Genomic DNA, 25,320 nt, shown 5'->3' with positions numbered 1-25,320 from the left:
GCTGACACAAGAACCCTAAACTAGGGAAACCACTGCTCTGCCAATAAAGGGCACAGTATCAGAGAGGCAGTGCTGTCCCCAGGCCACAAATATGAGATGAAATGTGCTCATTCAAGGTGCTGGACAGACACTGGGCAGCACACATCAAGGCACAGGATCTGGACCCCAGCAGAGTACAGAGAGAGTGCAATGCAGAAGGAGAAGGTAGTGACAATCTAAGGAGCCCCGGGGAAAGGAGAGGCCGAGGAGGGCATGAGAGCCAGGTGAGCAAGAGCAAGAACACAGGGCACCGGCCGAGTGGGTGGCTGTGGCTAGCCGGCAGGAGGACCCCACCTTGCTTTGTGCCACCTCTTCTCTCGGTACAGACTGCGCCCTCCTCTCCTCCTTGAGCCTCTCTCTCCTTTTCCTCAGGCTTCGCCCACGACTGAAGCGCAAGACCTATGAGAGGCAAAGGGTGTCGTTATGGCCACTGGTGTGCACAGCGCCGGTGGGCAAGAATCATCCCTAGGCCTGGGGCTCTGACTGCAGGAACCACAGCTTCATGGAGGAGACCAAGCATTCACAGAAAGTGAGCGATTCTGTGCCCACTGTGCCTCTTAGGTCTTGTGATGACACTACAGGAACCCAGAGAGGTAGATGTAGGATACTGTCCCCAACCTCGGGAAGTTTGGATTCTATGATGATAACAGCAACACAGGCATTTACATGCAGGGCTAGAATGGCCAAGTAAGGGTTCGCAAGGAACACCATCAAGTAAATCAGGGTAAGAATGGTGTCCACCAGGGTTGTGCAATGTGGCAGCCCAGGGTCGGGCAGTCTGGACCTCAGTGCACTGAGCCCATCAGATTTTCCCTTCACTAACCTGTGTGTGAGTCAGATTTGCTGTGATGTAAACGTTACTGAGGTGCATCCTTAAACCACTGTTCTAACTGTGGTTTCCAAGAGGAACATTTAGTCTGCGATGTGACCTTTCTGTGCTCTGCCTTCTCAAATGTAAAGCTGCAGAGCAGGCATAGTGGTGCATGCCTGTAATCCCTACACTCGGGAGGCAGAGCAGGACGACTGCTACAAGGCCAAGGCCACCTGAGCTACATAATGAGTTGGAGCCTAAACTACATATTGAGACACTGTCTTAAGGAAAACAATAAGGCTGGGCAGTTGTTGGGATTAACCAAGAGCAGCAGTAGGTGACACATACCATCACTGCCAGGTGCCTCCCTGTCTGCATTGGTGCTGCTTAACTGGCAGAGGACGTTCAACCACACAGAATGCAGATCTTTAACCTGGTGGAACGCTTTGGCCTATGCCTAAATGGTATTTAAGAACATAGAGGATGCTTGGACCAAAAAAGCCTGCAAGTTGCTGCTGCAATTTTTCTCGATGCTGTATTCAGATGCACTTGGAGGTCAAGTCAGATGAAAGCCTAGTTCCGATTGCTCACTTGATTTGTGGACTTTTGGAACAGGACACAGTCCAAACTCAGCCTGAAACTCACTCTCAGAGCATGGGTACATTATGTTAGCCAAATAGGACAAATGATGTATAAAGATCATCCATGTAAAATAATCATGAGAAAGGTTCGCTCCATTTACCAGGTTTTCAGCCAGTAAAGATAACTTGGTATGGCTTCTAGCCTCTCAAATGACCTACTATCTATCAAATGGAATACTATTAATCTCTTCCAGTCCCCTGAAATCAGAGAACATTGATCTTGAAGGCTCAGAAAGAAGTGTCCTCTCAGTACTACTGTGGCCCATTCAAGTCTATGCTAAGGAGCCAAGGCCAAGGGATTTCTCTCCATGGCTAAGACAAACCATAAGGCTCCTCTGCACCCAGAGATCATCAGAATGGCATGCATAAAGCTTTATACATATTCTAAAGTTCCTTGTGTTGCAAATAAGGCTTAACATCTACAATTATGTATGAAACTTTTATAAATGTCATGTAATTTATTATTCGTTACTGTCATAGAAAAATTATTTTCAAACATAAACACAAAAGGAAAGCTGCACTGGGAAATGGCAAAGCTGTGTGTCCTGTAAGTGAAGCTCCCTGGGCTCTCAAAGGCAGATGACAGCTAGGCCAGGTGGCACACACCTGCAGTCCCAGCACTCAGGAGGCTGAGGCAGAAGGGTTCTTACAAGTTCGAGGCCAGCTTGGGCTGCATAGTGAGTTCAAGATCAGCCTGAACTGTATAGTGAGGCCCTGCCTCAAATAATAATAAAATAATAATAATAATAATAAAGAGAAATGACAGGTAGATTAAAGATACATCAGTCTTCATGTGCTTAGTGACTTTCCTAGTCACACAAGACTTGATGATCTTTGTGTAGCTGATGATGGGCTAGCAGTCCATCAAACTGCCAAATGCTGAAATGTCAGGTGAATGTGGTGGATCCTGACATTTAGATAGTGCCTTGCACTGTGCGTGCACACATGGGTCGCTGAGGACTGGACCCAGGGCCTCATACATGCTAGGGAACAGCTCTGCTGCTAAGCTCAATGCCCAGTTCCACTCTGTACTTTTTGATCCAGGAGAGACAACATTTTTCTATCTGTATATTTTATAGATGTGGTTCAATCGATGATTCCTTACAAAAGAGAGAAACTCAGAAGAGATGGAATATTCCACTTCTAGAAGTGTCTTGTGACTCTTATCAGGAGTCTATGGATTTTCAGAAACCACAAGGACCAGCCCATGCTCAAGAGGCTGATCAACTTTGGAAAAGACAAAAGTTCCTAATGATCCCAGAAACTGCTGGTCATGTTAGGCATGTTTGTAAACATTTAAAAATAGAAGGCCATACACCTTCTTTTGATTCCTCGAGACTTTGCCTTCTTACAGCATTAGCCAGAACTGGATGAGAATCAATCAGCGTTTGTGGTATTGTGACACAGAATAGCTCCATCTGTGAAGAACTTAAATGTCCAGCATTCAAATGATAAGACACCAGCTACCATTTTTGAATGAGGATCAAAATACCTTTATTCTATAAAAAAAAGAAAACATTATGCTATACTTCTCTGATCCTGGTGGGCATTTACTGCTTTGTCTGCCCAGAATGGCCCTCTACCTCCCACCTGTTTCTTTTTGAAGGTCCTGGCTCACTTGTTCAGGAGTGGCATCTGCCCAGCCTCTTCAGTCATGGTCCCCTCTCCTGTCAGGTTTTAAACTAGAGCTCCACGCTGAGCAGCTAGGAAACTGAGGTCCAGGAGACTGGTGTGATATGAGCAGCTGCAAGGAGAAAATGACGCCCACACACAAAGACCTGGACTTGAATTCTTTGGCTCCAGTCATGTAGGAGACCCCCACCCCATATCCCTACATTTCCATCACCTGGCTAAGGCTGTCAATTCTCTACTTACTTAGTTTCACTTGGCTTCAACAGTTGCAACCAGAGGAGTCACCGCAAGTTTAAGGCCACATAATCAATGCAATAGAAAGTACAGTAAATCCTACCTGGGGAGCTTTAGTGAGGGTAAGAGCGATTTCTGGATTATTGTGGTAGCGAGCAGTCTCCAGCGGAGTCTGGCCTGCCTAAGGAAAGGCAGAGGGAAGATGGTCATACACAGCTCTTGCCAGGAGCAGGCAGGTCCACTCCTGACTGCACCTAGCATCGGCCTGTGCTCAGTAACACAGCCACACGGTGGCCTTCCTCTGTAGCTCACACCGTGCACCAAGGGGCCTCGTCACATGTGAGCACATGCCAATTAACACGTCTCAGCACAGGGGAAAGGGCTGACCCAGGGAGCAGGAAGTGGTTTAGGAGGCAAAGGTCCAGGGCACTGCCCACCAAGGATGCTTCCTAGGAGAAGAAAGCAGGAAGGGTGGAAATCAGAAAGGTCAAGGAGGAATGCTGCTGCTGACAGCACAAACGATCCTTAAATCCATGCAGCAATGAGTCTTTCTGGAGAAGAGTGGAAAAGGGGCTATGACCAGACTGTAGGTGCTAAGCCAAAACCCAGGAGCCCCAGGGACTGTGCTTTCAGCAAAGCTCACCAGATCCTTGGGCCTGTAAGGAGTTAGGTGACAACAACACACGCTACCTGGGAGTGGGTGAGAAGGTCTTTAGCAACCAGGTGCAACTGAACTTACATTATTCATGATGGTCCCATCTGCTCCAGCTTCCAGGAGGATTTTAACCACCTTCTTGTGATTTAGGGCAGCAGCAACATGAAGGGCTGTATCTCCGGCCTGAAAATCAGAAAGAAGCCTGCTAAACCCCATCTGATCTTGTCCTTCAGCTCTGTAGCCTTTCATTCCAGGTCTAGGACAGCTCTCCAAAGTCAGATTAAGATTTCTCTACATAAATCCTAAAGTGTTACGTGGTTCTATCTAAAGAGATCCTGGAACCACATAGCTGACCCCTGTCACATTCTGGTTTAGCATTCCAGAAGTCACAGAATAGGATTAAATGCAGGAGCAAAATCCTGCTAGGCTTGCTTAGTGAGAATGTGCCAAAGTGTCACAGAGGCAGAATGATGGACAGAAAGCCAAGGGCTTGTTATCCTGGAGCTCTGGACACTGTGCCTCCACTCAGGGAAGTCAGAAAGCAACTTAACTTATGACCAATGGAGCGAGCAGAAGTGCACATAAGACCGGAGATGTACAGCTCAGCCTCAGACAGAAACGGGACCTGAAGGAGCCGGGGCTTACATATCCACCTGCGCTTGGGGATGTTCTTTATTTGGGTGGAGACATTTGGGTGGTGCTCATTTAAGACTGTTTTCTAACTCTTATTTTTATATTTTCTTTATAAAGAAAATGTTTTCAGGCAACTCTGAAAGGATTTTTAAAAAAACAGTTGCAACTTAGGCCAATTCCACATGCAAATGTTATAATTTTTTAAACAGTATGGTATCAGTAAATTAGTCAGATACAGAAGAAGTAAAACATTCATTCTCTCCCTTGGTAGGTGATAAGCAAACAGCCTTGATACCTTTTTCACAGGCAGCATGAAAACTCAGCTATCTCTGTAAGTAGTAGCAGAAATGGTTATTTCTTTTCTGAGTCACTTAGCTGTGTGTGTTGGGGAGAAGGCTCTGTGGAGTGGTTTCTAATCTTGGAATCCACTAGGGAGCTTTAAACAAACACTGATGCCAGGGTTCTATTCGCAGACCTAATTTCATTGGTCCAAAGTTTGAGTTGGGTGTGATGATCTTTTTAAAGCTCCATGGCAACAATAAGATGCTATCAAGATTAAGCAGCACTGATTGGTGGGGCTGCAGAGGGAGCCTGATGAACCAGAATCTGCTAGTGAGGTCACAGAATGACAAGCTTGATTACTGGGTCAGTGAAGGAGCTTTCTAAAAAAATACTAATGCTTGGACTAAAAAAAACACAGAGATTTGGGATGTGGGTTCTAGGAATAATTTTAGTTTCCCTGTTGCTTTCATATGCATTCGAGTCAAAACACTGTTTTAAGGTATACCTAATCTGAACCATAATCTAATCTTTAAACATATTTCAAATTTATGCATCCAAACTCAGAAAAGTCAAACAATGCATCATTTAGGTATCAATAAATATGAAGACAATCTATTTTATCCAAATGACTATTGAGAAGTTTGAGCCTTTCCAGAGAAGACTGTAATAATCAAAGCATCATTCCAAAACCCCATTATATGATACAGATATAGGTCATGTACCCAGTTTACAGAATAAAACAGTTCAAAAAAAAGTAAGCAACAGTACAAGGAACACAACCAGGAGAGTCCTGAAACTACTAATTCCCTTCTAATGTAAGCCACACTCCTCCTTGTGGATTTCCTTTTTAAAATCATGTTATAAAAATATTCACACTAAGGGCTGGGGATTTAGCTCAGTGGCATAAGCACCTGCCTTGCAAGCAGGCGGTCGTGAGTTCGATCCCTGGTACCAATAAAAAAAAAAATAAAAAAAGAAAAAGACAAAACAAACAAACAAACAAATATTCACACCAGGATCTCCAAAAACAAGTTCAATATGAAAATGTGGTGACACAAACAGGAATGACAAGGGTGGGCTTCTCTAGGAAGTGAGAAAAGCCAGGGCCGTTAGACCTTAGTGGGATACTCTGCAGGAAACGGTGCTCCTGGAGACCCATGCAGGTCAGAGGGCAGCATTTCCCAGCAGCCTCTGCTCCAGCTGGGGCTAACATACCTGTTGCAGCCTTACGGAACGGTGTTGGCACCATGAAGAAGAGTCATGCACTAACCTGGTTCTTTTCATGGACAGAACAGAAAGCACTGAGGAGGAGCCTAATGATGGACAAGTGATTATAGCGCGCAGCAACGTGCAAACAGGTGTCGCCTGCCTGCGGACAGAAATCAAACTAAGCACTCAGCATTACAAAACAAAACAAAATAAAACAAAATGACAATATCATTTAGCTGGTGGGCTACTGTACATTCGTTAAGGGATGTTAATGGGGTAATAAGCAGCTCTTGCAACACAGAAGCCTGCTCTAAGCTGTGCGGCCCTGTGCTGCTCTGGCTGCTGCCTGCACACCTGCTAACTCTCTGCCTGCGAGGAACCACCGTGTATCAGCCACAGTCTCTGCTTTCATGTTTGTGAAACTGATGCCGCTCTTCTCGAGACCTTCAAAAGAGCAAGGTTTGTGATGAGGATCCACAGGCCTGGCCTCCCCAGCTGCCCAAGCAGTCTGGTGTGAAATGAATTAGACCCAAGGGCACTGCTTTGGAAACAAGTCTTTCTTGGCACAGAGCCACTTTGGCTAGTCGGACTCTGCCACATGCAGTAAAGCAGCCGGGACTGTGGGTATACGAGTAGTCACTGGCAGCTGAAAAGGGCATTCAGGAAAACTCAAGAGCTTCCTCTGTAGGCACAGACTCAAGCCTCAGCAACAGGAGGAAAAGTGATGTTCTCCAGTACTCTCTTAATATTTTCATCTTAGCTGTCTAGCAAATGGCAACCATTCAGCATAACCTTCTCCGCTGGATTAAGAAAGAGTCAAGCTCAAAGCTGAGGTTCAGAGCAGTGTAGATTCATCTCAGATGAATCTGTCCCCAAAGAGGGACAGCTCCCAGCTAAAGGCACTCCTGGCAGAAGCCTCTGATCCCCTTCTCAATACATCTAAGGCATGTGTTTATACAGGAGAGACAGTTTATTTGTGGAGGAAGGAGGAATGTTCAGAGGACCTTTCTGGTCAGCTTATCAGAAGGACACCTCAGGAGCCAGCAGGACCTGTCCTGTGTGTGCAGGCTGAGTAGGGAACATCACAACCCTTCCCTACCTGACATTGTCCTGAATTTTCTAACAGTACAATATTATGTCTGTGGAGATTTTCTTAAAGTATTCACAGGTTTCCTAGACTATCCTAGCCAGGCATCTGTTGGGTTAACTCAAACTAAAGGTGAGGGGCAAAGGGAGAAGGATCTTTTAAAAAACAAAAAGAGCTTAGAGACAGGCCACAAATACTAGAAATTCTTTTTCATTTCTAGATATTGATACTCAAGTATGCCTCTGGGTTTATTTTTCAAAGGGGCACACAAGAGAAAGAGTGCGAAAGCAGCCAGTTTGTTCACCCACATTATTTTTGAGGTCGGCACGGGAGCCACCCAGCAGGAGGATGCGCGTGCTCTGCGAGTGGTTGTTCTGGCAGGCCAGGTGCAGAGCTGTATTCCCCGCCTTGGAGAGAATGGGAGAGAAGGGAGGACACGTTAGTGACAGGTTTCTGTACACCCTGGGGAGCAGTGGTCCTCACTCGGGGAGGAAGTCAAAATTCTGTCTATCTCCTGATTGAGGGATAGAGGAATCCAAAGGAAGAACATTGAATGTTCAATATTCAGCAAATTCACGAGTCCCCTGTCACAGAAAACCTTGGTGGCAAGTTCTGGTTCTGGCTCAGTCTCTTGCTAGTTGAAAGCCACTGGGCAGGGCTCTTCGAATGCTCAGCCTGCATTCCTTAGCATTCCCTGTCTCCGAGGACTAAGAGCGCTGAGGGGCACGACGCAAGGCATGAAGTGCAGAAGCACACGCATGCAGCTGTGAGTCCCTCTTGGAGAGGACTTCCTGCCCAGCGGGGGGCCCGCCCAGCTACTACTGCGGCTACCGTGTACTAATGGTGGACTAAAAAGGCAAATAGACCACTTCCTGAAAGTGCTGCCTACTAGTAATTGAGATATAGCCTGTAAGCATTTATCAGATTTTCCCACTTTTTGTTTTTTGGTTTGGTTGTGATGGAGTTTCCTATTTAGTCCAGGCTGGTATCAAACTCTCAGTGACCTTCCTGTCTGAACCTCCTGAGTGCTGGGATTACAGGCATGTGCCACTGCAATTGGCTTTTCTTAAAACATCAAAAACTGAAGTACCCCGCCTATCAGGCAATACTGTAAATGCAGTTCTATCTGCCATTTCCAAAACAGAGGCTTTTTGGACTCTCTTTGCAACATGCCACCTCATAATGACAACTAAGAGGCAGAACCCTGCCCGCAGAAATCTTGCAGAAAGAGCTGCGTGCCATGCACACAGCTTTGTGATTCTGTGGGAGCAAGGTCTGTAAGGCTGCAGATAAGCTCCAGAGAAGTAACACCATGAGCAGGAAACACAAGATGAGGCTTGGCACAATCGGAGCCCTCTGACAGTGCCCACACACTCGGGAGGCTAAGTGTACAATCTCAGGGTCTCACTAAGTTTAGGGGCTAGGTCAGGTGGCAGTTTGCATGAGCACACTACCCTTAAGGTGCCTGCTGCTTATTTCTCCCTCACCTAGTTTACTTCCCTGCCAAAACTCCAGGATATCAGATTCCTGACCTTTCGAAGAGAAGAATTAGCAATGATAGATATAGACAGACAAAACTGTCCATCACCAGGGCACTTACTTCCCTCCCCTCTCCTAATCTTATCTCTTACCAGCCTGGATAGGCCTTTCTTGTTATCTGCAGTAACACAGAGGATTCCAAGCCTGAAGGCTTGGTGAGCCAGCAGTCTGAGCTGCACATTACAGTCACCTGGGGTTGTGTCTAAGATGCCCTGCACAGCTCCCACCCTTCTCAGGATGAAGTTACTTGTCCTCGGCTGCCTAGGATAGTTGGTTAGCATAGACTTTTTGTTGTTGTTTAAAATTTCCCAGGAAAATCTAATGTGCAGCCATTTCCAGAACCACTGCTAATCTAATTCTCAACAATGAAGAATCTGCTTACATTTTAAATGCTTTGTTCCAACTTGTTGGTTTCAAGGTAGTCAGTTAATCATGTACTGAATAAATGAGCAAAACAAGATAAATCTGGGGCCAGGGATTTAGCTCAGTGGTGTAAGTTCCTGCCTGGCAAACACAAGGTCATGAGTTCGATCCCCAGTACCCTCTCCCCCACAAAAATAAATCTGATGGCTCTAGAAATATATCAAAGTTCACTTTGACAGTAACAAAACATTGATCATGTGGAAAAATATTTGGTTCAAGTCAATCACACATTGTCGATTTAGATGGCAACTTGTGTACATCTCTGAAGGAGAACTCTTAGGCAATGGAAAATGCTGGGCCATCCTTACATGTAACCACACAGAATCACAAATACACTGCACTAAGTGAGCGAAGGCTGTGTGTTACAATACTCCCTTTATGTAAAATTTTCCAAAAGGCAGATCCAAAATGAAGCTAGAATGGGGTTTTGGGGGACTTCACCAAAGGGTACAAAGGAACTTTCTGAGGTGGTGACAAAACTCAAACAATATAGTTCATACCTAAAAAAATGAACTTTCTGTATGTAAATTCTACCTCAAAACCTAACATTTAAAAAAATGTAACTTATGATAGATATGTGTGGCAGACATTTTTGCCACCCTGAGTAACAGATATGCGTTTCCTAGACAAAGACTGCTTTATTCCTTGAGTAGCAAGGATCTTTCTAGAATTCTTCCATGGGTTTTCTAGTGTAAAATATAAAAGCCCCTCTTCTAGGATGGCAGGAGGTACCACACCAGTATTTTCAAAACCTCTCCTGTTTTATCTACAGAGAAAACTTGTGGCTTTTCACAATTCTGTTGGGGCTCTTCTGTTGGGGCATAGAAGACAATGTGGTGGGCCAGACAGACTAGGGCTAGTTTATGGCCCTAAATGTGACACAAATCACACATCTCAGTCAAAGAGTAACTGGCCCACAGCTTATGCTTACTTATCCTGAACTGGGACCACATATTTCTCACTGATGGGATAAAAAGATGATGCAATTACGCACCAATTTATGTTACAGATAATGTACCAGTTTGAAAAAAAAGTGAGTAGCCACCAGCTTGCCGAGCATTGTTAGTGATATTGCCACATGTTCTGCTGTTTTCTCTCAAGCTTTTGACCTGTGAGGGAAGCGTGAGAAGCATGGGACCAATGGACAGCAGCACAAGGCTGGGTGCAGTGCCAAGGGAAAGCTGCAGGCAATGGCCTGAGGCTGGGGTTCAGGCTGTAGGTCTCCAGGCATAGACAAGAAAAGCTATTCCTAAAAGTATGCAGTCCGAGGAGATGGCAGGCTCCGCTCTGACAGCTCAGGAGACACATGGCAGCCAGAGGGCAGCAAGAGGCTGGGGAGCTACCCTGGAAGGGCAAAATGGAGAAGGCACTAGACTCGGGCTACTCACAGTGCCGATGCCACAAGGTTTCTGAGATAATCTAGGGGTGTTTAATAATGAGCATGGAAAAACAGGCATTTGGGAGACATTACAGGAACATCTTCAGCATGTAAGTGACCAGAGACCAATGAAAATGAAGGAGATGAAACACTTACTCTTCCTGTCTCCTTGAGGATAAGGATAGCCTGCTTCTTGACACTAACAAGCCACTGGGAAAGCAGGGAGAGCTGGGAGATTTGAAAGGAGGGCAAAGCCACTGAAGCTGATTCTCTTGCTCCCCATGTGAGCTATATTCTTTGAAAAACTTTCTGCTTTCAAAACTTCCAACATGTTTTATTTCCCACAGGAGGTGAGGCCCACAGAAGTCACTCTGTGATACTGGTTCACGTTAGTTCTTTTGCCTGACACTGTTGTTGAAGGTCTTGCATGGAGACAGATATGTGGCATCTTAGGCTACAGATACTGGGCATCAGAGCCTACTTTAATATGAAGCGGTACACATACTAGTACATGTACTCGTTTTAGTGAAGGTACTTAATCCTGCCCACAGTCTCCATACTGCTGCCACCCAGGCCCCATTCCAGCACATGGGATTCATTGTTCCTTTACTGTCAGCTGAGGCCACTGCACAAGTGCACTGTGGGAAATCCTAAAACCTCTGCATTCTTGCCACAGACCCAGCCTGGCCACCCCAGGACTAAAAGGAGGACACGACCTTTATGAGCTCTTCTCATTACAACTGCAAATACTTCAGGAGTACTGATAATGCGTTTTTAAACCTTCAAAATAAGCATATATATTTATTTATCAGTTGATTCTGAAAACTTTGAAACAGGTACAAAGTCAAAACAAAAATAGAAATCGGTCTCAGTTCCCATGTTAATATTTTGGCAACAGCCTTCCAAGCTTACTGTTTTAATGAAGCATCAGGATAATGGAGTTTATAAGACTTTGTACCCATTTATCATGCTCTACAACAGCATGATTTTGAAAATAATGGTTTTAGTGATATCGAGTCCATTATATAAGCAGATGAGAATATCATACTCCTCTTCCCATAATTAAATAATTATAATTATTGCTGTCCTAAATAGTTGTTAAGGTAAAGTTTTACCAACATATTTTGTCATTTTGTTAAAAAAAATAAGGACCTAGGAGGGAAGTTACTGGGTTAAAAAGATAAATTTTTTTCCTTTCCTTTTCCCAACGTTAGGGCTGTGCAGTGCGTGGCAAGCATTCTGCCACTCAACCTTACCTTCAGCCCATTAGAACCATTTTTGGGTTCTTGATTTCTTTTGCCAAATTGCCTCCCAGAAGCGACTGTTGTCACCACACCGCCTCAGCAGCATCTGAGTGAGCCCACTTTACCACACTGTTGCTACTGCAGAGTCTTAGTATTTTAAAGCTCTTTGCTGGTATTTTTTAATTGGGCTCTCTTGCTGTATTTTCATAGACCCAGTGATGGGTACCGTAACCAATCAGTTCCCAGCGGCGGTCAGGGCTCTCACATCAGCTGGGACGAGGCTCATTCCTGTCCTGGAAATTCCGCCTGCTTCTCCCTTCTCAGCTAATAAAGCTTCTGGGCACAACTGATCTCCATACCCATTGGCGCTGTCGCTGTGCTTGCTGAGTGGAGACACCTCCTCTGGGGAGGGAAACCCAAGACCTACCTGTGATGAGTAGTTCTTATACCTGCTGGGCCTCACCTTGTTCCTGGCAAGTACATTGGCTCCTGCTTTAACAAGTAGCTTAGCTGACTGGCTGAAACCATGCCATGATGCTTCATGCAGGGCAGTGTTCCCATCCTAAGGATCAGACAGGGGAGAAGTTCATTATCATGACTGAGTTCCACTCCTAATAAGATGTCCAACTGGATTTTCCCTGACCACCACAGGACCTTCATCAGGACCTTTTTTGTGTTTTGAACCAGTGTCTGCATTCTCTCAGAAATGGTACATAAGAACCACTGTAGGTACACAATAGAGAAATGAATTCAGTGCCTGATAGGCTTAAGCATTAGGGCCTATATGTCCCTAGGAACTGTCTACTGAGAAAGACCCCAGAACCCATCCACAGCTCCCGTCTAATAGAAAGCAGCATATTCAGGAGGGCACGTTGTCCCCAACTCCTCCCCTCCTCCCCGCCCTAGGGTCTCCTCTGTTCCTGACACCACAGTGAAAGATGGGAGAAGAGTTCTACTTCGTAAGTTCCTGATAGAGAGGTCCCTTCCCACTCCTTACTGCTTTTACTTTTTTAACCAAAATTCCACCCAATTTATTCCTAAAGCCCTAAAAAAGAGTAGGCACCAAAGAAAAAGTGATTTATAAATTTGATGAATAAATATCTTAAATACATGGCTTTTAAATAAAAACTAATTAGAGTTTTACCTTTAAAAAAAGCTTCAATTTTGTAAAAAAATCATTTGATTCTGGAAATTTTAAAGAAGGTACAAAGTAAAAGCAAAAATAGAAATCAGTATCAATTCCCATAGATGGCCTTGGTAATATCCTTCCAGGCTTAATCTTTTTAATATATATACTTTTATATGAAGCAGTGGGATGTTGTATTTGCTCAACATGCTACTAAGAAAAGAGAAATATTAAATGCAATAAAAAGTGAGGCAGAGCCAGGCATGATGGGGTCACCAGGGGAACAGCATGGAGGGGAGATAGCGACCCCATGCTGTCCCTGGCCAGGGTGGAGGGCACTTGGCAAGGTCAATATAGGTGCGCTCTTTCTCAGATATACAGTGGCTCTGGCTGAGGCGTTCCCTCAGCTGCATGCATGCCCCTGGAAATATGCACAGAGACACAAGGCATAATCCAACTAATATCCACAAAAAGGAGTCTAGGGCTCAAGAGACCAGGGAGTGGGGCAGTGCTGAGAATGGTTTTGCTGACGTGTGGCCATTTGCAGACTCAAGGCAGAAGCAAAAGGGGAGGGAACAGTGGTATGAACCTGGATGGGGCAGGGACCCCCCTGAGCTGTGTCTTAATCTGATGCCCACACAGGTGTCCAGGAGGTGAAGCTCATAGAGCTGCACACTTGCTATCCATGTGCTATTCTGCATGTATGTTATACTTTAAGTAACAGCTGTTTGCAGGACAGGAAGCAGAGGTAAATTACACTTAAGCAAAGTACATGTTTTAAGATTGTTTAACAATTTAAAAACATTGGGTCAACACACATCATTAGGATTTCTTAAAGAATGTGGGCTTATTTTTTTCTTTCAATGGTTTAAAGAAATTAACTTGCTTTCTTATCTAAAAACAAACAGAATATCTGAAGGCACATCCTCCTGCCACCTCCTTCAGGTCCCCAAGGTGATAATTTCTAGAGTTTTATTTTTTTTCCTTTCATCATGTGGATTTATGTGGTTGTTTCTGGTGCCACACAACAGAGGGAGAGATTTTAAAATAAATACAACTGGGATACTAAACATTCTTCCAGAGGAAATTTGAGCTGATTTCATCTGCAAAATCATGATGGATAAGCAAGAATAATATCTTGGTTATTCAGAAGTAACCAAAGCAGACTCCTTAGGGAGCTGATCACAGCCCTCGCTGTGGGTAGTAAGCAGCTGACACCTCTGCTTCACCTTGTCTTGCCGGTCCAGGGCACATCCCTCCTGAATGAGAGCTGCAATGATCTCTGTGTTGCCCACCACCGTAGCCCGGTGCAAGGCAGTCTGGTCCCCCTGCAAAGCGACAGAGGCAGGGCATTGGTCAACTCTCCCAGCACCCCCCCCCCACACACACACACACTCAGTCCTCCACTCGGACACCAGGAAGTCTCCCATCCCCATAAAGAGCAGACTGGTCACTTGAAGAAGATCTTAGTCACCTCAGGCAAAGGTAGGTTTTGTGCACGTGTTAGTAGACAGTGCATGCTGGCAGAGCAGTGTAATTCATAGGGACCTGAAATCACTAGCAAAAATGAAGACCAGCCTCAGAATGGAGAACAGACTCTGTCCTGTGCCCCTAGAGATGCGACTGCCGCATGTGTAAAGAGTGGGTCTGGGAGCTGGGCTGCGTGTGTAGTGTAGTTAAACCAGTGATGCCTGAGGTTCCAGCTCACAGAGGAATTACTTCCCAGCCACTTCAGTTAGTAGCATTCATGTTTTGATGACAGGTGTATAATTTGTTCACTGATTTGCACTAGCCAAGAGCAATACAGGGGTTTGCCCTGCTTCATTTGAGGACTAGAGACTACTGTATCCTATCACTTCATCCTCACTGATTTATGCTGCATTTGGACCTCCTTTCTTTGTGTTCAGATTCCTGGGATTGCTGACCAGTTTTCTCCTTCAGGCGCCAAAGGGAACTTGACTCCTTCCTCTAATTGCAATGCAGAGAAGCAAGAAACACTTCCAGAGGTAAGAAGGTCAAGACTGTAACGAGAGAGTTCTGAGTCTCTTAAGAGCACATTTCATCTTTGACATGTACTCAGGAAGTCAAGTTGGGGCAAATCAAGTCAAACCCATAGCCCAGGTTCGAAAGGCGAGAGGGGACACCAGTGTGGGAAGTTCCTGCTGGAAAGGAATGAGCACACAAAAAGGGAATCAGGAGGGCTGGGCCTCAGGAGACAATCTGTCACCATGTGGGGCCTCACATCTTCACCAGCAGAAAGTGAGGGCTGAGGATGCCAAAGGTCCTTCTCTTCTGTTTTTGGATTCTATGATTTTGTTGGTAAGATTTATGTAAGTATATTTTTTTGACAGAGCACAGAGAAACAAAAGACACGCTCCAGTACACTCCTCATCCTTAGCCCGAGAGAGAATACAGTAGACAGGCAACAGATTTTGATTTTTTTTTTTTTGCGTGGGGTACTGGGGATCAAACTCATGATCTCACACTTGCCAGGCAGGTGCTTATGCCACTGAGCTAAATCCCGAGCCCCAGGTAACAGATTTTTTAAAAAGGGGAACCCACAACTCACTCCAAATAGCCTTAATAAAATACAGATTCAATTTACTAGTCTTCCTGGAGTTTATACCCAACAATGCACATCAAAAGCATTTAATCTGAAAAAAAGCTATCGAGAAGGATGGTGGTGGTGACTGCATAAAGATGTGAATGTATTTTTTGCCATTGAACAGTATGGTTTAAAACAGTCATGTGGTACACTTTATGTTACACATTTTATCACAAAATCAAAACCTATTCAAACTAGTTAAAACTCAAATTTGCTTTGTTAAAATTAAATTTTTCTCTTTAAAAATCTAAAAAGCAAAGTGATCTTTATTGTCTTTCTTGAACTTGAATATACTGTGATTTTTATATTTAACACATATAACTGAGCATCAGGGAAAACTACTAATTACAATAACTATGTATCAGGCTGTCCGTGTTTCACAATCTTTTTTCGAGGTTCCTTTGTAGAAATTCAGGAGACCTTCAGAGTGATGGGGTTCACACATCCACTCCCAAGACCTGACTGCATCACTGTCCTCTGCACTGCTGTCAGCAGCCCTTCCCTTGGTCTCCTAAGCTCTTATCTTCTCTCTCTTTTTTTTTTTTTTTTTTGTCTTTTTTGAGACAGGGTCTCGCTATGCAGTTCAGGCTGGCCTTGAGCTCACTTTGTAGCTTAGGCTGGTCTCGAACTTGCAACGATCCTCCTGCCTCAGCCTCCCGAGTGCTGGGATTACAGGAGTGAGCCACCACGCCCTGCTTCTCTCTCTCATTTTTTGTTATTATCCCATTACTATATTTTAGGTTGGACTAGTTTTCTTGTCTACTTCCCATACTCTTTATTGAAAGGGGACCCACTCTGTGTGCCATGCAGTCAATAGGAAAATGTGGCCAGCAGGTGAATGGTTGCAGGAGGTGTGCTGGGCCATTATGTTACCCATTTCAAACTTTTTCAGAAGTGTTTCCAAAAGAGGAATGCTGGATGCCCAAGTAAGTCATTGTGTGACTGTTCAAATCTTTAACTTTTAAAAAATTCCATAAGAATTTCCAAGACTTCCCATTTCCCTGTCTGAATGGTCTCAGATTTCCCCAAAATGGTCCTCAAGTATGATTTACTTTTAGTGACCTGTCAAGAAACATGGTGCTGTTCCAAGCAAGAACTGTGAGATTACAGCCAACTGTCAGTGCAGTTCTATCTTGGCCAGGTTTCAATTGTTGGAGATCTTTTAAAAATCCCACAAACAGCAGACACCCTACTTAGCAGTCCCTAGATTAATGAGAACAACTCTGAGAAGACAAAATGCACAATTCTGTCTGAGCTGCGCAGACCATGGGGACAGTGAGCCCTGAGCACGTGGGTGGCTGTACAGCGTCATGAAGGGGCTTCCCAGTTACGGTAAGACCTGTACCTTGGTTTACACATATGATGCATCATGTTTCATAGCTGCTCACTAAATAATGAACTGCGGCAGACTTTGAGCTGTCTTAGTACCATTATTTACTACACTCAGTCATCGCTGAACATATTTGCTTCCTGTAGGACAACTTTCCTTTCTGAAACTCTAGCTGATGCATGTAACTAACCCTAAGTTTCAGTGCAGTTCTTAATTTTCAGAGGGATTATCAAGACTTAAGGAGCTCTACTGCACACAAGCTGTCTCCAGGTGGCTGGCACAGGAGTCTACTGCATTTCCCTTTCTGTGTGTGGAGCTTTCAGCTGCACCCCTGTGTGTCCCACAACCTCAGCCTCTCCCACTTTACCTCTACTGGACAGCGACTTGCACAGAGCTGGCTCCTTGCTTCCTGAGTCAGATAATCACTGCTCTGTAGGTGACACACAGACCTTTTCTCCCATAATTTGCTGTCCTTGACTAATTAACTTTGGTCATACTAACTGGAATGATTCTAGAGGACTGAGGAATAAAATTCCTTTGGCTTTTAAAAACCAGACACTCTACAGCACCTGCCTACCAAGTGCGAAGTCCTAAATTCGATTCCTAATAGCAAAATAAATAAAATAAAAATCAAATACTCTTAACTTACCAAGATGGGAACTAAAGGCTCAGAGAGACAAAACACACAAACAGACCAGATATGTTGGCATACACCTTAAACTCCTCCTTAGAGAGGCCAGGGAAGGAGAATCACAAGTTCAAAGCAAGTCTGGACTACATAGTGAGGCCCTGCCTCAAACAATAAAGAATCACCTTAAGCTACCACCTTGGAATCACCCTTCCTAGAACACAACACAATTGAAAACTTTTAGACCCTCAGCTGACAAAGTCAGTTACCTGTGGAGTTCACACTTGGCTCTTATGTATTAAAACTTAATGCTAAAAAAAAACAATTTTTAAAAATCAAACAAACAAACTTAATGCTGAAATATTCCTCAAAATATGACAAAGAAGATGAGGTATACATGTTAATGGACCCAAACAATGCTTTTGTGATAATCCGTATTTCTATGTACTCTAAATCGATAGTGAAATCTTGAAACTTTGAAAAGAAAATGCTCAGGAAAATATTTCATATAGCATTTACTCAATGTTTAGTCACTATTTATTGATTTCTTACTACACTGTGGCATGGCATCTAATTCTTTCATTACACTGGTGAGCCTCACCTAGGATAACTAGCTCATCTGAGGTATCGTGGCCAGCCTGAATTCAAATTGTGAAGGATGTTTTCATTTACTCTGAGCTGCTCCCAACCTCCTAGGCCATTTAACCTTAAGATGGGTCTCAGAAGGTTGGGACTGCCTTATGAAGCAAGCTAGTGCTGTGTTAGAGCCCTGCCACTCTATGGATCCAAGACGTACTTATTGAATGAGTAGCTGCAAAGAAGCAAAGTAAAAAGCTGCTGCAGTCAGAAACTTGAAAAGCCAGCAACCTTGCAGTCTGCTGCTCTGATCTGGAATATGCTGACCTATTTGCAAAAGAACACGAACTGCCAGTTCTCAGCTTTCCTGACACACTGGCGTTTCTCACTTTAGTGCTTTACAACCTCTGAGGTCTATATCTTGTTTTGAAATACTTTTATTTTTCTCTCCTACATGGTGGAAAACAGTTGGGAGTTCCAAAGCCGAGCTCATGACAGGAGCCCAGGGAGGTGAGGGTGGAGTCCTCCTCGGCTCAAGGGCAGCGAGCTGCAAGGAGGCTGAAGACAAGGCAGGTGTGCAAAGCAGTTGCTGACCTCGGTTTCTCTCGCTGATCTTCTGGAGTTCTTCCTGGCCTTTCTTCTCTGGCTTTTCTTATTTTTCTCTTCCTTTTATGCCTTCTACTGTGGCCACAGGATCTTGGACTATTTCTGAGGGGCACGTGTGGTTGCTCATTGACCAATCAGAGATGGCATTGAGATTCCGGGGCAGGTTGCCAGGACCTGCCCCAGGTGGGAAGCAAGAGAGAGTTTGCACCTGGAGTTGCATATTCTAAATAACTGGTTTCCACAGGTTCAAATTCATAATAATCCCACTCCAGGCCACTGGAGGTCATTCTTCAACTAATTCTCAGTTCTTACCATGCCATAAAGGTCAGTATCTGAGAATAGGAAGTTAGGAGTAAACTCTTCACAACATTAGCATTCTCTATCCATCTCCAAGACAGCTAATTTCTGAAGTATTTTGTTCCCAGTAATTGACCTCTCAACCTCTTTGAAGTATATAAAGAGGTTTCTTCCTTGAGATTTCTTTCTTGCATACATTTCAAGGCTGATCATCAACAGTCATGATAAGGACACAGAAGTCAACCGTGGATCAGATTATCATTGTGCTTTGTTTTCCTTTAATTTAAGCAATGTAAATGTTTTCTGTCTAGGGCAAAGTAAAAATGTAAGAAAATTTCAATAAAGGAGCTGGCTTTTCTTATGTCAACACATCTCATCCTAGCAACTTTGTGACAATTCCTGCCTTTTTTACTTCTTGCCTTGCAGGACACAAGCAGCAGCAGTTTCAGCAATTGGCATGGCTTGGCTGCACAAGAACACAGTGTCTTCAGAGCACCAGACCTGGGCAGGATTGTTGGGTGGGGGATGGCTTAGTATGCTGGGCAGTGTGGCCTTGCCCTCATGGCAAATGAGGGCTCTACTCATGCAAAGAGAAGGTCAGATGAGTATGACATGTTTGTGCTAGCAGTTCAAACCTCCTCTTTTTCTTTGGTAAGCATCTCTTCCCTCACCCTGTATTTTCCTCCTGCCATCTAAGGAGATGATTTGAGTTAGGAATATTATGTTGGTTACAATGTAGAAAAATCAAACATTATGACTCAAAGTAAAAATCAAAAGCTTAACACTGATCAGCATCTTCTGAAAATGTCCTAGCTACCTAACAGGTTTCAGACATATCTAAAGATTTATGACACAGTCTAGATGGCCTTCTGCGTGGGCACAAAGTAGTGCAATATTGTCTTTGTAAACACTGTCATTTTTCACTTATAAATGTGTTTGCCAAGTTGTAAGACAGCACACAGAGACCCAAGGAAACTTTGAAGTTCTTTGGTTAACCACACCTTTGTACAGTTAAAGGTCTGAAATTTGAGTAACACTGTCTAGCCACTGTTATTACAGGTGAATCTGGAAGACATTAATGATAAGGGCAAACTCCAAGATTCTGTGCTACTCACACAATTTTGTATTTCTTAGAAGTTTACCAGACATTTTAAGAGTTCAAACAGTTTCTAAAAGTAGTTTCCAATCACATTATCACAGGACCTTTTCCTAGTAACTCTTTGGAGGACAACTTCTTGTTAGAAAATGCATCATCTCCAAAGGTTAAACAGGGCAATGCTATGTACCAACCCCAGTCACTACTCTTTGACTCGGAAATGGACAGCTGATCCCAGAGTTGACACTCTGAGTCCTCTCTAGATAATCTGAATGGACAGTCTCAGAGTTGAGCTGATGGTGGCCATATTTCAATGAAAGCACAGTACCAGAGTGAACTCTTTCTAGAGACCTTCACTGACTTGGATTCCATGAGATCTTCTCCCACCCCCGCCCTCCTTGAATAGATCCTTTTCAACTAGAATGAAGGCTTCTACTCACATCATCCTGCACATCCAGGTCACAGCCAGCCTTCAGCAAGACCTGGACCACAGCAAGATGGCCCTTGTTGGCAGCAAGGTGTAGGGGAGTCCGGCCATGCTGTTGACGCAAAACAAACACAGATTTCAGAACAAGACATCGAAACCACTCCTTTGGGGGCAGCATCATGGGGCTGCAGAAAGGTTTGCACAACAGTTTTAAGGAGAGCATTGCCCTTGGCACTTTGGTTTGACAGGACAGTCCTGGGCGTTTACCTAGAATTCATGTCTCAGTTAACTTCGGGTACTTACATTGTAATCAGTGAGTATAGTATATAATAGTATATAATTTCTATTCTCCATACATAAGCAGCAAAGTAAAAAGTAGCAGTGAGGGTTTCGTATCTTATTTTCCCCCAGCACTACAGTAAGGGAAGATGATTTCCACCATAAAACTAACAGAATAAGGGGTGAGAAAATAGAAAATTTCAGTCTACTCAGCCCCAGAAAAATCCAGTTAGTAACTCCTTAAAATTAAAAATCACAACTGATCAGGAAAGGTTTTCTTTCTATTTTTATGAAAATTTAAAATTTCATAACAAATTAAGGGAATAGTTAATGCATGGTATCAGCCATAAAAGTAGAATACAAGACAGACAACAACAAGAACAAAAAACCTTTATGAAAGAAGAAACAAACAGATCACAGCATAAAATGTTCTTTTCAATGAACTAAGAAAAACTAGTTGTACAAATGAAACAAATTGCCACATATATTAAAATACTTTGGAACAACAGAATAGGTAATTTGGGAATTATTTGAACTTCTCCCTACTTCCTATTTATCTTTTACTTTGCTCTTTATTCATATGTGTAATATTAATAATATAATATGTATATATTATATATGTATTAGCTTTCTCATATAGGCAAAACCATGTGCTATGTAAGCTTGTATGTCTGACATTTCACTTACGTTCTCATTTTGCATCCATTTGCCACAAATGCCTCAAGCTTTTCGTATGGCAGAGTAGTAGAACCCCGTTGTGTAACGATGGGCTCTGTCAACCATTCAAAAGTATATTCTGAACGCTACATACCCACCAGCCATCTTAAGAAAAGATCAGAGAATGACTGGCATTCCTTGGGAATGCCTTTCAGATCTCATCCCTTTCTCCAACTTGGTTTTCATCATTTCATTGGCCTTTATTATGTTTTCACTACCTGCAGGTGGCCACAGACAAGAACATGGTTGTGCTTGTTTCAAACGCCACATCAGTGGTATTAAACCGCGTGGCACCCCTCAGCACTTTCTCTTCATTACATTGCTGAGACTCTCCCCACACCGTCCCATGTAGCTCAGGGTCCCAGCCATTCTCCTGAGGGGCCCTAGTCCTTCCCTGCAGCTTGCTCCCCTGTGTGCTGTGTGCTCCCCTCCTTATCCACCTGAGGGGCTTCTCACCCTCTGGCTGCATCGCAGAGAAGCTGCTCCCTCAGCTGTCTGAGCACAGGCTCCTGGGGCACGACACCAAAGGCGACAGGCAGAGGAAACAACACTTCTCAGTCTAAATTAACTGACCTTCCCAAACTCCTACTTCTCCAAAGGAGACAATTTGCTCCTTTGGCTTCTCCATCAGGATTCACTGTGCAAAAAGGGTTCACGCATCATTTAGCCTCAGCGCCACCCACGCTGAGTGGCACTGAGGAATAAGGGTCTCCTGAAGACTTACTGCCTGCTTACCATTTCCATACAGACCCAAAGGTTAATAATCACATTCTCCCAGGATAAGCCTACTTATGATCTCAAGCACAAGCTGCGTAGGTAACGAGCCATGGAGACAGACAGAGGTAATAGACAATAAAGGATCTGAATTTCTACCCATGAGATGCAGTCAGAGTACTACAACAAGTGTGGAAAGAAAGAGGTCAGAGCTCACTTTAAAATTAGAATTTTTAATTAAGAACAGAGTCACTCCCAAAAAGTGGGCAATAAGATACCTTCATACAAAAGATGCTATCTGAGATGAGATAAAGGGTAACCTGCTTTTTGCTGGTGATTGTGCTCAGGCGTGTACCACTTCTCCTTGATTCTTTAAACCATGTGTTCATAGTTGATTAGACAGAGTGAAATGAGTGAGTTTCACTCCTTGGGACTAGTCTCAGGTGCCCTCTGTCAACACATGTCCTTGTCGAGTACCTCACACTTTGATACGGAATCAGTATCTTTCACAAATTTCCTAAGGCATTCTGAAACACAGAGAGTTCATCACTAATGTGAGGAGAAAGGTCTGGGTTGTGAGGGAGGTGACAATGTGGTCAGATAAAAATGCCTTCAAATCACCAGAAATACGGACCAAATTGGGGAGAGCCGCGTGGAGAGGGACTTGGGGCACAGGTAGAGGAGTCATTGGGTGTTGTGGCCAAGGGGAGCCCTGGGAAAATACTTGCCACCATGCAGGTATTTCTGCGGGACAGGTTGAATGCAGATAAAAGTTTTGTTCAAATGAACAAAAATAACAGGTAGGAAAGAAATGCTGGTGTGGTTCTTTTATGGACTGAGTATATTTGCACCTTATTACTATTGGCCCTCACATTTATGTCTAGTCCCCACTGTGATGGCCTTTGGAGACAGGGGCTTTGGGAGGTACCTAGGTCATAATTATGAGCTCCTCATGGTTGGATTAGTGCCTCTATAACAGAAGATATGAGAGCTTGCATCACTTGAGGACAGAGTAAGAAGGCAACTGCATACACACTAGAAATTGGGACTCTCACCCAAACTTGGGTGCTGGCCCTGATTAGGAACTTCCTGGCCTCTAGAACCATAAAAAAAAGTCTGATGCTTATGAACCCAGTCCACAGTACCTTGGTACAGAAGCTAGAACAGACTAGGACAGGTTCAAATCAAATCACAACTGGGAAGATGCTTTAGGAACTATAAATTACAAAAAGCCCTGGACCAGAGATCATCCCCCTTATGCACTGTCAACAAAGGGGCCTCCCTATGGAGAAATGTAAGGCAGAGGCACTGGAGCTGAATCTGATTCACATCCTAACCGAGCATTCGTGTGATTTTTGTGCATGGCAACTTCCTAAACCTGCTTCCTCATTTGTCAAACAGAACAATCTCCGCTGCCCACTCCACAGGCTAAGGGTATTCGGTGGCACCCAAGGTCTCACGTGCATTCCCCTTGCTGTCTCTTAACCCTGAGGACAGCCCAGTACTTAGCCCTTATCAATACTCCACATCACAGCCCTACACCACACCAGTAAGATACTTCCTATGGCAGACAGGTCTGGGTAAAAAGCTGGGTCTTGGATCACTGGGCCAGACAGATAGTGGCTGGAGGGTGGAGGTTCCACCCGCCAGTCCTGATGTGCACTTCGGCTTCCACTCTTAAAATACACCGAGGTCCCTATTTCTGTGTTTCTGCTTGGAAGGGCGGTGTTCTCCAAACTACACCTTCTGTTTCCCCGGTAAGACATGGTCTCAGCTTGCTTTCTCCACACTGACGGCACCTCAGCTCCTGTGAGCATCCTGTTGTGTCCCCCGGGCTATGGTCTCCCAAAGGGCAAGGACTAACCTTCGCCCAGTCACAGACTAGGTCAGTTCTGGGGTAGCATGTCAGAGAAGCTTGGGTTTCTCAAGCTCAGGAAAGGACCAAATCCAATGGTCTGAGATTTGATTTCAGGGAAATACATAAAAATCTCAGGGTGGGTACGAGCTTCAGTTTCTAGGCTGTCTTTGCCTCCCAGGAGGTGTAATATTGGGAGCTTCAGGAGAATTTCAACAGCTACAGCAGTGACACCATGGCTTCTCTGAGGAGGGTCTGTATTCCCTTGTGTGCTTGGCTTCTCTGATGACATCTAGGAAGGGTACAGGGGCAGCAAAAGCAGAAACTAGTTTCCTACAGAACTTGAAGCTGTCTGTGCTGTCCAAGCACAAGACAAGTTCCCTCAGTACATGTACTGTCAAGCAAAGGAGGAAAGCAAGGATGAAAAGATAGGCTTGGCTTTCCAGAACATACTGTAGCAAAAAGTGACAAAAGTAAGGCCCTTCTGTGGAATGGATATGCCGGCCCAGAGCACAGAGATATCTGTAGACTGTTCCTGATTTATGGGGAAGGCCAGATCCCTTTTAAGGGTGAGAGGACAACAAAACACCTTGGTCTTTAGAGGCATCTTTGAATGACTCAGATTTAGGATGTAGCCACTCTGTTTCCACGCCCCTGGGTCTAACTAGGGAAAGAAACGGTGACAGAAGTAAAAGACCCAGGACTATGAATGGTAAGAGGAAGATGCTTTTGAAGCTTTAATTTGCCTTGGGCTTTACCCTCAAGGATCAGTTCAGCCTGATCACCTCAGCCACCAGTAGCTCCAGGAGACTAACATTCATAAAGGTTAGAGCCACTGACAACAACAATTACCTTTACTGCATGGTACACACTGTCTTAAGAAGTATAGATGTGCTGCTCGGTGCAGTGGCTCACGCTGATAATCTCAGCCCTTGGGAGGCTGAGGAACAAGGATGGGAAGTGCAAGTCCCATCTGGCAACTTAGAAAGATGTCATCTCAAAAAATAAAAAGGTCTGGGGAAATGAACCAGAACTAAGGCCCTGGGCTCGATCTCCAGTACCAGGGAAAAATAAAAAAGCACTTTTCATGTGTTAGCTCAATTTTCCCAACCCCATGTGGCAGACAGTATTATGAAGCCTGTTTTACAGAGGGGGAAAGTGAGACATAGACACTGTCACTCGTTCTATGCCACAATAACTGACGTATGGACTCATCTTCTAGGCCATCTGTCCCAGTCACTGTGCTCTTACCCACCT

The 25,320-nt window shown here is 44.3% G+C and overlaps 1 protein-coding gene across 13 annotated transcripts in view; it reads right to left on the bottom strand.

The window, feature by feature from the left end:
- Positions 1-25,320, bottom strand: part of Ankrd6 (ankyrin repeat domain 6) — a 193,317-nt gene that overhangs the window by 24,124 nt on the left and 143,873 nt on the right. For 11 of the 13 annotated variants that reach the window (XM_063233229.1, XM_063233230.1, XM_063233231.1 and 8 more), the window contains 8 exons: positions 20,512-20,610; positions 14,163-14,261; positions 12,271-12,369; positions 7,532-7,630; positions 6,198-6,296; positions 4,097-4,195; positions 3,461-3,538; positions 334-438 (listed from right to left, as the gene is read on the bottom strand). In XM_063233229.1, coding sequence (XP_063089299.1) covers positions 334-438; positions 3,461-3,538; positions 4,097-4,195; positions 6,198-6,296; positions 7,532-7,630; positions 12,271-12,369; positions 14,163-14,261; positions 20,512-20,610 — 777 coding nt within the window. The remainder of the gene's footprint in view (positions 1-333; positions 439-3,460; positions 3,539-4,096; positions 4,196-6,197; positions 6,297-7,531; positions 7,631-12,270; positions 12,370-14,162; positions 14,262-20,511; positions 20,611-25,320) is intronic. The other 2 variants (XM_063233233.1, XM_063233232.1) reach the window with 2 other exon arrangements.

This window comes from Cavia porcellus, unplaced genomic scaffold (assembly GCF_034190915.1).
Source record: "Cavia porcellus strain 051 isolate PalLab524CR breed Dunkin Hartley unplaced genomic scaffold, mCavPor4.1 scaffold_22, whole genome shotgun sequence".
NCBI classification, from domain to species: Eukaryota; Metazoa; Chordata; class Mammalia; order Rodentia; family Caviidae; genus Cavia; species Cavia porcellus.
The sequence above is the reverse complement of the archived record's forward strand: the minus strand, read 5'-3'. Positions and strand labels throughout refer to the sequence as shown.